General features: G+C 41.3%; 1 protein-coding gene across 2 annotated transcripts in view; it reads right to left on the reverse strand.

The window, feature by feature from the left end:
• FASTKD2 (FAST kinase domains 2) overlaps positions 1 to 13,353 on the reverse strand; it is a 55,914-nt gene that overhangs the window by 35,561 nt on the left and 7,000 nt on the right. For both annotated transcript variants that reach the window (XM_073646355.1, XM_073646354.1), the window contains exons 4-5: positions 4,189 to 4,285; positions 1,094 to 1,217 (exon numbers count right to left, since the gene is read on the reverse strand). In XM_073646355.1, the coding sequence (XP_073502456.1) occupies positions 1,094 to 1,217; positions 4,189 to 4,285 (221 nt within the window). The remainder of the gene's footprint in view (positions 1 to 1,093; positions 1,218 to 4,188; positions 4,286 to 13,353) is intronic.

The raw sequence follows: 13,353 nt of genomic DNA on the forward strand, positions 1-13,353 counted from the left end.
CATTGTTTTTTGCTTCGTTTTTTATTTTTATTTTTTTTACCGTGTTCACTAAAGGGGTTAACTAGTGGGACAGTTTTATAGGTCAGGTCGTTCCGGACGCGGTGATACCAAATATGTGTACTTTTATTGGTTTAACTTATTTTTTTCATAATAAATAAATATTATGAGTACAATATATTTTTATTTTTGGAAATTATTTTTCCCTTTTTTTTTAAATTTTTTTTTTTCACTTTTACACATTGTCCCACTATGGGACATTCACTTTTTGCAGCCTGATCGACTGTATAGCATAGAGAGCAGCAGCTCCCTATGCCACGCAGCCTATAAGCACTGCGCATGACCAAAGTAACGTCCTGTCTCCTGGTGACCCAGATGTTGTCATGACGACATCAGGTTGTCATGACAACATCCGGGAGCCGACACAGACATCGCTGGAGGCCGGAGAGGAGGTAGGTATCGGCGCTTACCTCCCTTCTTGCCCCCGCAATGCTACGATCGACTTTGATCGCAGCATTGCCGGGGTTAATGTGCAGGGAGCGGTGTGGGACCGCTCCCTGCACATTGTCACAGCTGACACCCAGTGCTATCAGCTGACACCCGGCGGCGATCGCCCAGCACCGCTTATGTGCGGGCAAGATCGCATTATGCGTAATAGTACGTAGCTGGTCCATAAGTCCCAGGGTGCAGCTACGTACTATTACTGACCTCGTTGGAAAGGGGTTAAATTGGATTTTAGAGCTCTGGTTTATGTAGACAGTCCACAGCACAGACGCAGGATGAGACAACATTGCACGCAGGTTTATTATGGAGTTCATTTTCTGTATGACCATAGCTCCACCTAGTGGTATGAATTTTATCATTCACGGGTTGTCCAACAATTACAGTTATCCATCTAGAGTCAATGAAAACAGGGTCCCGTGTCCCCCAATTGTATGCAGTAGCAGATCAATCATTGCCTATAGGACTGATGTAGATAGCCAAGTGTTGTACAACCTGTATCTATTGCTAGAAGGAAGGGCTCATTATTGCTGAAAGCATAAGAAACATCATTACATCTACGGCTGGAAAGGAAATGATCTAGTAATGAACTCACCGATGAGTTTGTGGCTACAGGAATCCAGAAGAGTCTCTGAATGCAGATTCATTTCAGCAAGGACAGAGAACATACGGTGGCACTGAGACACTGTGAACTTGTCAATCATCTGTAACGCCTTTCCCTAACATAAAGCATGGACAGAAAAAAGGACACTATGGAGGACTGTACACTATCATGATCCAGATTATACAGTATTTAAAGAAGAACTGGAGACGTGACAATACCAATGACTGATAAGGTAAAAAGAGCATTATGGCCTCAGGGTTCTCCTAACGTGGATCAAAAGAATAAGGAGGAACGATGTGGACAATCATCCAGAGTTGCTTCAGATAGTAATCTCCTAATTATGTGACGTTCTCCGATAAGCAGCCTGATCATGTTTCTTCTTGTAATGTGGTTGAGTATTGAAGCTGATGCGTGAGGATTCCCTATGGAGAGCCAGCTGCGTCCTCTACACAACAGCCTCACTTCTGTCTACAGAACTCCTCCTCTTACACCAAGTTCACACACTGCACAATCCACAGTGCATTGCAAATTAATTGTTTTATCAAAACCCCACTCACAAGTTGTGGATCTGTTTGGCTGCAGATCTGGTCATGTTTTGCGGATTTTCAATCTACTTTCATCCATTATCTTGCAGTGAAATTGCAGATTTTTAGCAAAACGTTTGTCATTAACATCAATGTAATTGGTAATCTACCATTAAAAATTATAAAAGTAGATTTGAATTGCGGATTAAATGTGGATCAAATCCATGACATATGAATGTGGCATCAAATGGGAATCTGTCAGCAGGTTGTGCTATGTAATCTGAGAGTAGCAGAATGTATGGGCTGAGAGCCTGATTCCAGCGATGTGTTCCTTATGCTACTGCTTGATGTCGTTTTGATAAAATCGCAGTTTTCTCGCTGTAGATGCAGCAGCGCTATGACTGCTATACGCTGTATAACATCAGCCACACCCTTGACTGGCAGCCTCCTGGGTAGACAGTACATTGTCAGCACGCTGCCAATCAGTGATGGGTGCGGGATTACACAGATTAGCTGGACTGGTGCTCTCAGATTAAAAAGCAAGACCTTGCTAACAGATTCCCTTTAAGTGTCAGGCTGCTGGTGTAGGCAACCCTTTTCCAAATGCAGATTATAGAGGGGCCAGAGCACAGAGTCTTCCCCTATGATCCGCAGAGTGAAGAACACACAAGACAGCAGTCCTCACTGTGGTGATCCTGGCCCACCCATGTAATGGTGCATTTCCCTTTAAAAGCTCAACTTCAAAAGTGCTTTACATAGTTTTCCAAACTATATGGCGCACGTACAGGTGCATCTCACTAAATTAGATTATCAAAAAGTTAACTTATTTCAGTTCTTCAAGACAAAAAGTGAAACTCATATTATATAGAGTCATTACAAACAAAGTGATCTATTTCAAGTGTTTATTTCTGTTAATGTTGATGATTATGGCTTACAGCCAATGAAAACACAAAAGTCATTATCTCAGTAAATTAGAATACTTTATAACACCAGCTTGAAAAATGTTTTTAAAATCCAAAATGTTGGCCTACTGAAATGTATGTTCAGTAAATGCACTCAATACTTGGTCAGGGCTCCTTTTGCATCAATTACTGCATCAATGCAGCGTGGCATGGAGGCAATCAGACTGTGGCCTGCTGAGGTGTTATGGAAGCGCAGGTTGCTTTGATAGCAGCCTTCAGCTCGTCTGCATTGTTGGGTCTGGTGTCTCTCATCTTCCTCTTGACAATACCCCATAGATTCTCTATGGGGTTAAGGTCTGGCGAGTTTGCCGGCCAATCAAGCACAGTGATACTGTTGTTTATAAACCAGGTATTGGTACTTTTGGCAGTGTGGACAGGTGCCAAGTCCTGCTGGAGAATGAAATTTCCCTCTGCAAAAAGCTTGTCGGCAGAGGGAAGCATGAAGTGCTCTAAAATTTCCTGGTAGACGGCTGCGCTGACTTTGGTCTTGATAAAACACAGTGGACCTACACCAGCAGATGACATGGCTCCCCAAACCATCACTGATTGTGGAAACTTCACACTAGACCTCAAGCAGCTTGGATTGTGGCCTCTCCACTCTTCCTCCAGACTCTGGGACCTTGATTTCCAAATGAAAATTGGAACTCTGGGGCCTTAAGGAGTGTGTCAATGACTGCCTTCTGGACATCTGTCAAGTCAGCAGTCTTCCCCATGATTGTGGAGAAAACTGAAACAGACTAAGGGACTTTTAGAAATGCTTAGGAAGCCTTTGCAGGTGTTTTTTGTTAATTATTTTAATTTACTGAGATAATGACTTTTGTGTTTTCATTGGCTGTAAGCCATAATCATCAACATTAACAGAAATAAACACTTGAAATAGATCACTTTGTTTGTATTGATTCTACATAATTCATGAGTTTCACTTTTTGTATTGAAGAACGGAAATAAATTAACTTCTTGATGATATTCTAATTTAGTGATATGCACCTGTAATTGTACTCTAAATCATCAGAAGACATAAAACACTAACGCTGCTTTCACATTGTGTTCAGTCACCCGTTTGGTGGTCCCGTCGGGGTTTACGTCCCAACCCCCAGCAAAATGGAATTAGGACATATGCACGGACGGGACCATAGACCATAATGGTGTGGGCAGAGTGAACGCGCGCTCTGTCGTGCATCATTTTCAGCGTATAGGCCTACTGGAGGCGGACACTCAGAAGCAGTCTATGTCTGAGTGTCCGCCACCAGTAGACATACACGTCTGAAAATGATGCACGACAGAGCGTATGTTCACTTTGCCCACACCATTATGGTCTATGGTTCTGTCAGCGCATACATCCGAATCACGTTTTGCAGGGGGTTCGAACGTAAGCTCCGACAGGACCCACGAACGGGTGCCAAAACGCAATGTGAAAGCACCCTAGAGGCCAATTCATTAAAGGGGTTTTCCCACGAACGAAAGTTCATTTTAAAAATTGTCTGTATCTGACCGTGTACGGGACATATCACAGCTCCTGGGTGGGGGAGAACGCAAAAGAATATACAGACATTACAGCCGGGGATCACAGAGGATTCGGGCAGTTCTTAAGTTATTTTACCTCAAGTTTCCGTCTAAGGTGAGCTGGAGCGATTCTCATCAAGCGCTGAAGTGTTGTGACGTCTCTAATGGCTTCACATTTAAGCTCTATTAATAAACTACAAAAAAAACACATATAATTCAGGTTACATCAGTGAGAAAAAAAAGCCATAAGATCAGCACATTTACAGTCCTCTTTTCTGTATCATGCAGGACTTACAGGTTCAACTGTATATACAGTCATATGAAAAAGTTTGGGCACCCCTATTAATCTTAAGCTTAATGTTCTATAAAAATTGGTGTTTTTGCAACAGCTATTTCAGTTTGATATATGTAATAACTGTTGGATACAGTAATGTTTCTGCCTTGAAATGAGGTTCATTGTACTAACCGAAAATGTGCAATCTGCATTCAAACAAAATTTGACAGGTGCATAAGTATGGGCACCTCACCAGAAAAGTGACATTAATAGTTAGTAGATCCTCCTTTTGCAAAAATAACAGCCTCTAGTCGCTTCCTGTAGCTTTTAATGAGTTCCTGGATCCTGGATGAAGGTATTTTTGACCATTCCTCTTTACAAAACAATTCCAGTTCAGTTAAGTTTGATGGTCGCCGAGCATGGACAGCCCTCTTCAAATGATCCCACAGATGTTCAATGATATTCAGGTCTGGGGACTGGGATGGCCATTCCAGAACACTGTAGTTGTTCCTCTGCATGAATGCCTGAGTAGATTTGGAGCGGTGTTTTGGATCATTGTCTTGCTGAAAGATCCATCCACTTTGTAACTTCATATTTATCACTGATTCTTGAACACTATTGTCAAGAATCTGCTGATACTGAGTGGAATCCATGCGTCCCTCAACTTTAACAAGATTCCCAGTGCCAGCATTGACCACACAGCCCCAAAGCATGATGGAACCTCCACCAAATTTTACTGTGGGTAGCAAGTGTTTTTCTTGGAATGCTGTGTTTTTTTGCCACCATGCATAACGCCTTTTTGTATGACCAAATAACTCAATCTTGATTTCATCAGTCCACAGGACCTTCTTCCAAAAAGAAATTGGCTTCTCCAAATGTGCTTTTGCATACCTCAGCCAATTCTGTTTGTGGCGTGCTTGCAGAAACGGCTTCTTTCGCATCACTCTCCCATACAGCTTCTCCTTGTGCAAAGTGCCTTGTATAGTTGACCGATGCACAGTGACACCATCTGCAGCAAGTTGATGCTGCAGCTCTCTGGAGGTGGTCTGAGGATTGTCCTTGACTGATCTCACCATTCTTCTTCTCTGCCTTTCTGATGTTTTTCTTGGCCTGCCACTTCTGGCCTTAACAAGAACTGTCCCTGTGTTCTTCCATTTCCTTACTATGTTCCTCACAGTGGAAACTGACAGGTTAAATCTCTGAGACAGCTTTTTGTATGCTTCCCCTGAACAACTATGTTGAATAATCTTTGTTTTCAGATCATTTGACAGTTGTTTTGAGGAGCACATGATGCCACTCTTCAGAGGAGATTCAAACAGGAGAACAACTTGCAAGTGGCCACTTTAAGTAGCTTTTCTCATGATTGCATACACCTGGCTATAAAGTTCAAAGTTCCATGAGGTTACAAAACCAAAAAAAGTGCTTTAGTAAGTCAGTAAAAAGTAGGTAGGAGTATTTAAAACAAGAAAATGATAAGGGTGCCCATACTTATGCACCTTTCAAATTTTGTTTGAATGCAGATTGCACATTTTCTGTTAGTACAATAAACCTCATTTCAAGGCAGAAACATTACTGTGTCCAACAGTTATTACATATATCAAACTGAAATAGCTGTTGCAAAAACACCAATTTTTATAAAACATTAAGCTTAAGATTAATAGGGGTGCCCAAACTTTTTCATATGACTGTATTATGCTCAAACCCTATGCTAATACATCCACATGGGTTACGCACATCCTCCTTGCCTCTCTGACAGTAATAGGACGCCATTGTGAAGACCCGGGGTCTTCCGTGGGCATAATACTACTCAGACAACACAGGGTGAGGGCGAGGGCGTGGTAATACTTTATTGAACCACAAAACGGACAATAAACACATAGAACAGTCCTAGCAAATACCCAAGATGGTACAACATTACACAGTCTCGCCCTTCCGCTCTGCCCGCCTGGAATAGAACAGCTGCGACTTTGGGACTACCAGGGCCAATTACCTCAAGTGGCCCCCGCTTCTGGCGGGCCCCCACAGAGAGAGGGTAGCGGCAAGCTTTGGAAGCTAGCATTCCTTGAGGTACAAGGCCAGGAGACCCGAGAGTCCCACCCTGGCCTCTCCGAGAGTTTCCAGGGGGCCAGATGACCGGCGGGTCCCAATCTGGCTTCTCTGAATGTCTCCATGAGTTCCAAGCGACCGGTGGGTCCCTCCTGGCAACCCCAAACAACATATCCACAGGGCCAGGTGACTTCATCGTCCCAACCTGGTCTCCCCAAATGTCTCTCTGATGGTCAGTGGAGCAGATAAGTATCTTTCCAGTCAGGGCCGATACCCTTAGACCAGAATCACGTAGAATCCAAATCTGTGTCACTTTGGATGGATCTGCCATGCAATCCATCTACTGTCCTGAAGGATGTCTTTCATTCTCCCTGTAAAGTCTTTCTGATTCTCTGTCTCTAGTCTGACTGCTACAGTAGCACATGTCACTTAAAAATAGTTACAGTTGTCTGTGCAAGTACACATTCATAGGTAATATGTTAGGGAGGGCATTACTCAGGTCTCATTGCTTGAGCTAATCAATTTACATAGTTGGTATCACAGGGAGCTTTTGTAAATACACATCTAGCTGGCTTTTTAGTACAATATGTCATTAGCATAGTAAACATCATTGTTTCCAAAGGAATAGAAGTCAGCATTCAGGGTTATACAAATAAAAGCCTGTGTTAATCAACCAAAGAAGATCACAGGTTAAAAAGTCAACATAAAAATAAAGGTATACTGCTCTTACCATCAGAAAGTATGTCTGGCATAATTAAGATTTTACACTGTATCGCCACAGCCATGTTTGGGTTTTCTGGTTTATTTTTTTAAACAAAGCAAGAAACGAGCAGATTGGAACACTGGAACCCTGATCAGCCCCAATATGAAGGGAACCTGACAGCGGATCCACGGGCAGCATCATCAGGTATGTGTGACTTTGCAGTGCTCTGGCAGTTTAGGAGATAAACATATATCTGAAATCATACGGCCAGTGCCTGATAAATGCTGCCTGTTCTCCTTAAGCTAACAGGGTCCCTTAGGATTCATGGGGTCTGTTGCAAAATGGATTTACTAGTGTTTCATTTTCATGGAACCCATGTGTCTAATACAAGCAGATCTTCATGAAAACTCAGAAAGGTTTTTTGTTTTTTAAAAAATAGGCCAACTTTTTTCAAAACATAGGCTGCCCCATGAGTAGGGATCAGATATTGAAAAGATTACAAAAGGCCTGTAAAAATGTCAGTGTGCATCCCTAAATAAATTGGTTATTATGTACAAAGGAGATCAATTGTTTCCCCCATGACTGATTGCCTACTTTTACTATTCCGGCTGCTTTCAAGCCAAGCCTAACCTCTGACGGAGCCTTGTGAGGGCTTGGTTTTTGTGTGGCGAGCCGTTTCATTGATTTTACCAATTTTGATTGCTTTTTATCTCATTTTTAGGGAGGTGTGGTGACAGAAAAAACAATTCTGGGGTTTTAAATGTTTTTTCTTTTTACAGCATGGGCTATATGGGTAATTAATTTTACGTGCAGCGCTACCAACTATATTTCTTTATTTTTCAATGTCTTAATAGAGAAAAGGGGGATGAATCCATTTTTTTTTAGTTTTTGAAAACTTTTTACTTTATTTTTTACTCTCCTTAGGGGATTGGAACTTGCGATTGTGTGATGGCTTATACTATATACTGCATATACCATATCCGCGGTTCTTCGGTGAAGCTCAGCATGTGGCTGCACTTAACAGGCCCCCAGCTGCCATGGTAAGCCATCAGTGCCCTCTGATCATGTCACAGGGAGCCAATGCCCGCGAACACTGGCATGTGTGCCTTCTAAACGCCACGGTCTGTGATTGACAATGGAGGTTAAATGGTTTATAGCAGTCACCAGAGCTCAGCTCCAATTGCAGCTGTTAGACCCAAATGCTGGCTGTGTAATACAGTTTGCATCTGTCCAGGTGTACAGAGAGCTCAGCTCCTATGCCCACTCCACACGAGGGCTCCTGGGTGGCTGGAGAATCAATTTTTTTTTTTTATAGCTGGACTCAAAATACTTATGTTAATATCAGAATCACCGGAGTCATTGGCAGCAGTAATTTATAAAGATCAGGGTGCCATCTCCAGTCTGGGGGTCCCCTAGATCTGTGTGCCCTCCTAGACAGCTGATGCCTGGAGCAGAGGGGATACTATAGGGTTGCCGACTGTAAATATAAGGTCTATTCAAGTCTCCAACCCTAAATTAGACCTATAGTAATACATACAGTACAGACCAAAAGTTTGGACACACCTCATTTAAAGATGTTTCTGTATTTTCATGACTATGAAAATTGTACATTCACACTGAAGGCATCAAAACTATGAATTAACACATGTGGAATTATATACTTAACAAAAAAAGTGTGAAACAACTGAAAATATGTCTTATATTCTAGGTTCTTCAAAGTAGCCACCTTTTGCTTTGATGATTGCTTTGCACACTCTTGGCATTCTCTTGATGAGCTTCAAGAGGTAGTCACCGGAAATGGTTTTCACTTCACAGGTGTGCCCTGTCAGGTTTAATAAGTGGGATTTCTTGCCTTATAAATGGGGTTGGGACCATCAGTTGTGTTGTGCAGAAGTCAGGTGGATACACAGCTGATAGTCCTACTGAATAGACTGTTAGAATTTGTATTATGGCAAGAAAAAAGCAGGCAAGTAAAGAAAAACGAGTGGCCATCATTACTTTAAGAAATAAAGGTCAGTCAGTGCGAAAAATTGGGAAAACTTTAAAAGTGTCCCCAAGTGCAGTTGCAAAAACCATCAAGCGCTACAAAGAAACTGGCTCACATGAGGACCGCCCCAGGAAAGGAAGACCAAGAGTCACCTCTGCTTCTGAGGATAAGTTTATCTGAGTCACCAGCCTCAGAAATCGCAGGTTAACAGCAGCTCAGATTAGAGACCAGGTCAATGCCACACAGAGTTCTAGCAGCAGACACATCTCTACAACAACTGTTAAGAGGAGACTTTGTGCAGCAGGCCTTCATGGTAAAATAGCTGCTAGGAAACCACTGCTAAGGACAGGCAACAAGCAGAAGAGACTTGCTTGGGCTAAAGAACACAAGGAATGGACATTAGACCAGTGGAAATCTGTGCTTTGGTCTGAGGAGTCCAAATTTGAGATCTTTGGTTCCAACCACCGTGTCTTTGTGCGACGCAGAAAAGGTGAACGGATGGACTCTACATGCCTGGTTCCCACCGTGAAGCATGGAGGAGGAGGTGTGATGGTGCTTTGCTGGTGACACTGTTGGGGATTTATTCAAAATTGAAGGCATACTGAACCAGCATGGCTACAACAGCATCTTGCAGCGGCATGCTATTCCATCCGGTTTGCGTTTAGTTGGACCATCATTTATTTTTCAACAGGACAATGACCCCAAACACACCTCCAGGCTGTGTAAGGGCTATTTGACCAAGAAGGAGAGTGACGGGGTGCTACGCCAGATGACCTGGCCTCCACAGTCACCAGACCTGAACCCAATCGAGATGGTTTGGGGCAGGGTGGATAAAAATCCATGTTTTTTTTTAAAAAAATAAAAAAAATAAAAAAAATCGGATTTTTTTGATTTAAATCGGATTTTTTTCAATAAACTGCTTTTTGAGGAAAATATTTTACCATCCAAAGGTTCTTCCATCATGAGATAAAGCGGAGTTGTTTAACTCAGTAGAATAAAGGCTGTATATGTGTAACATTCACAATGCCATGCTCTTCCAGAGGTTTCTGTAGGATTAGTGGGCAGTTTCTCTCCTATATTATCACAGACGCTGGCTTTACTTACGCAGTTCTCAAAACTGAATTTGACTCCGCAGAGGTCCCAGCCTCTTCTTCACGGCAAAAATGTTACAACATGAACAGAGTTGAGAAAAAGACCTTAATCCTATTGTTCTACAAACCTATGAATACAGAATCAACCCCTTCAGTGCCAAGTCCAAGAAGTTAGACAATATGTTTCTGATTGTTTGGAGTGGAATAGATCTGCACTACACAAGAAGAATGTGAATCTAAGTGTGAGGAGGAGGAAGGGCAAGCAGACAAGAAAATGAAAGTGAAACTTTGAGCACAATACTGCAGCATAGCCACAGACAGACAAGTCTGGATCTGTTTGTGTGTACGATCTGAGGTTTATTACATTCTTTCCTTATAATGGCAGCAGGCCGTAAAAGAGACCCAGTTTGGGAATATTTTAATGAAGCTCCTTAGTCTATCGGTAAGGCAGGCATGCATGCAAAAAAGAGATGCAAGGCCTGGTGGCGCGAATGAGGCAACATCATGAGAAGTGCGGTGATGAAGATGACCAAAGAAACACTTCTGAACAGGCAGGATCTGTTGGTAAACATTTTTATTGAATCCTATTTCTAAAGACTGAACTGTCATGTGTGAGAAAAATTATATTTCTTATTATTACTGCATGTTACTGTCATTTGGTACAGTTATGAAGAAAAACAAATATTCCTTTTGGGGCAGGGGCAGTGATGTGTTGTGTACAATAAGCAGAAATTGTATAAACAATAAAATAACAGCATTGACTTTTTTTGTTTAGGGGAATTCATGGATTCTGGAAACTATCCACCTCCAAGATCACCATCATCCTGTTCTACAGTTTCAGAGTTATCCATCCAGGATAGTATTCATTAGCAGCAGCATCATCATCAGACACCCACAGCCACATATCACCATCACCCAAAAGGAAGAAAAAACCTTTACCTCCTGGAACCACCATAGATAGGTTTGTGATAAGAACTAGCAGATTAGAAAAAGAGTTGATTGATGAAAAAATTGCCCAGTTTATTTATGCAACAAACTCTTCTTTCCGTCTGACTGAGAACCCACATTTCATTAATATTGTTCAGTCACTGAGACCAGGATACAGTCCACCCAGCAGAGCTGATGTTGCAGGGAAACTGCTGGATCAAGTGTATGACAGAGAAATGGAGCAATGTGCAACAGCTCTGGAGGGTAAAATTGTTAACCTAAGTATTGATGGGTGGAGTAATGTCCACAATGATCCTATTGTATGTGCTTGTATAACAACAGAAGAAGGTAAAGTCTTCCTTGCACAAACAACTGATACGTCAGGAAATGCACACACAGCAGAATACTTACAAGAAGTGGCAGTAAAAGCTATAACAACATGTGAACAAAAATTCAAATGTCTAGTACGCAGTTTGGTCACTGACAATGCTGCAAACGTATCCAAGATGAGAAGAAATTTAGAAGAGCAGGGAGGGAATACAAAGCTGCTAATAACATATGGTTGCAGTGCTCATTTGCTGCACCTCTTAGCCAAAGACTTAAGTGTTCCAGAAATAAAGGCTAATGTTGTTGAAATTGCTAAATACTTCCGTAATAATCATTTTGCTGCAGCAGCTCTGAAAAGGATGGGTGGAACCAAGCTAACGCTCCCACAAGATGTTAGATGGAACTCTGTGCTGGACTGTTTTGAGCAGTATATCAAAAACTGGCCTATTCTGATGACACTTTGTGAAGAAAATCGAGATAAAATAGATGGCACTGTCACGGCCAAAATCCTCAACATTGGGCTTAAGAGAAATGTTGAACATATGCTGAGCTTCCTGAAACCCATCTCTCAAGCTTTAAACAAAATACAGAAAAATAGCTGTTTTATTGCGGATGCTGTTGAAATTTGGAAGGAACTGAGTGAACACTTAAAAACAGAACTACACATGGACAGAATTAAATTACAAGCAGTAAACAAACGAATGGGACAAGCACTGACTCCAGCTCATTTTTTGGCAAATATTGTCAATATCCAATATCAGGGTCAAAACCTAAGTGCTGAGGAAGAGGAGTATCCAGCAATCATCCATCTTTAATGCCAACTATAATAAACTTCAGAGCTAAGGGGGAACCATTCAAGAAATATATGTGTGCTGAAGATATTTTAAGGAAGGTCACACCAGTAAACTGGTGGAAGTCACTTAAGCGCTTGGATTTAGAGACTGTTCAAGTAATGATTTCACTTTTAACAGCAGTAGCTTCTTCTGCAGGCGTTGAAAGAATATTCTCTTCCTTTGGACTCATTCATTCTAAATTGAGAAATCGGTTGGGACCCAATAAAGCAGGAAAGCTTGTTTTTCTTTTCCAGATTATGAATAGGAACAAAGAAGAAGAAGATGATGATGAAGATGACGACGAGTGAGCTACAGAGGACAGCAGGGACAGTAGTATTTAAGTTTTTCATGTGTCGGCTGGGCTGACAGTCTAAGTTTCTTAAAATATATATATATTTTGTTTAGCCAAATTAGTTAACAAACATGGATGTTTGTTTAAGCAAATAACTTATGCTGTAATGTTCTTATTGTTTCAGTTGAATAAATCTATTTAAATTGTTATTAAGGTCAGGATTATTTTTCTCCTTCCTAAGTAAAACAGAACAGTGGTGTCCAAATATGAATGATTAACCCATTAAACTGGGGAGAAAAAAGTAATATAAAAAGTGATTCTAAAAATCTTCATCTACTTGCATGTTAAAGTAAAGTAGCAAGAACTAGTTTAGGTAGAAACTTTGATTTAAATCACTGATTTAAATCAAGCCTTACTGACTAGTGATTTAAATTGTGATTTAAATCGTGATTTAAATCAGTTAGATTTAAATCAAATCCACCCTGGTTTGGGGTGAGCTGGACCGCAGAGTGAAGGCAAAAGGGCCAACAAGTGCTAAGCATCTCTGGGAACTCCTTCAAGATTGTTGGAAGACCATTTCTGGTGACTACCTCTTGAAGCTCATCAAGAGAATGCCAAGAGTGTGCAAAGCAGTCATCAAAGCAAAAGGTGGCTACTTTGAAGAACCTAGAATATAAGACATATTTTCAGTTGTTTCACACTTTTTTGTTAAGTATATAATTCCACATGTGTTAATTCATAGTTTTGATGCCTTCAGTGTGAATGTACAATTTTCATAGTCA

The sequence above is a fragment of the Phyllobates terribilis genome, unplaced genomic scaffold, assembly GCF_046119375.1.
Source record: "Phyllobates terribilis strain yellow unplaced genomic scaffold, ASM4611937v1 Scaffold_9__5_contigs__length_417890890, whole genome shotgun sequence".
Classification (NCBI taxonomy): domain Eukaryota; kingdom Metazoa; phylum Chordata; class Amphibia; order Anura; family Dendrobatidae; genus Phyllobates; species Phyllobates terribilis.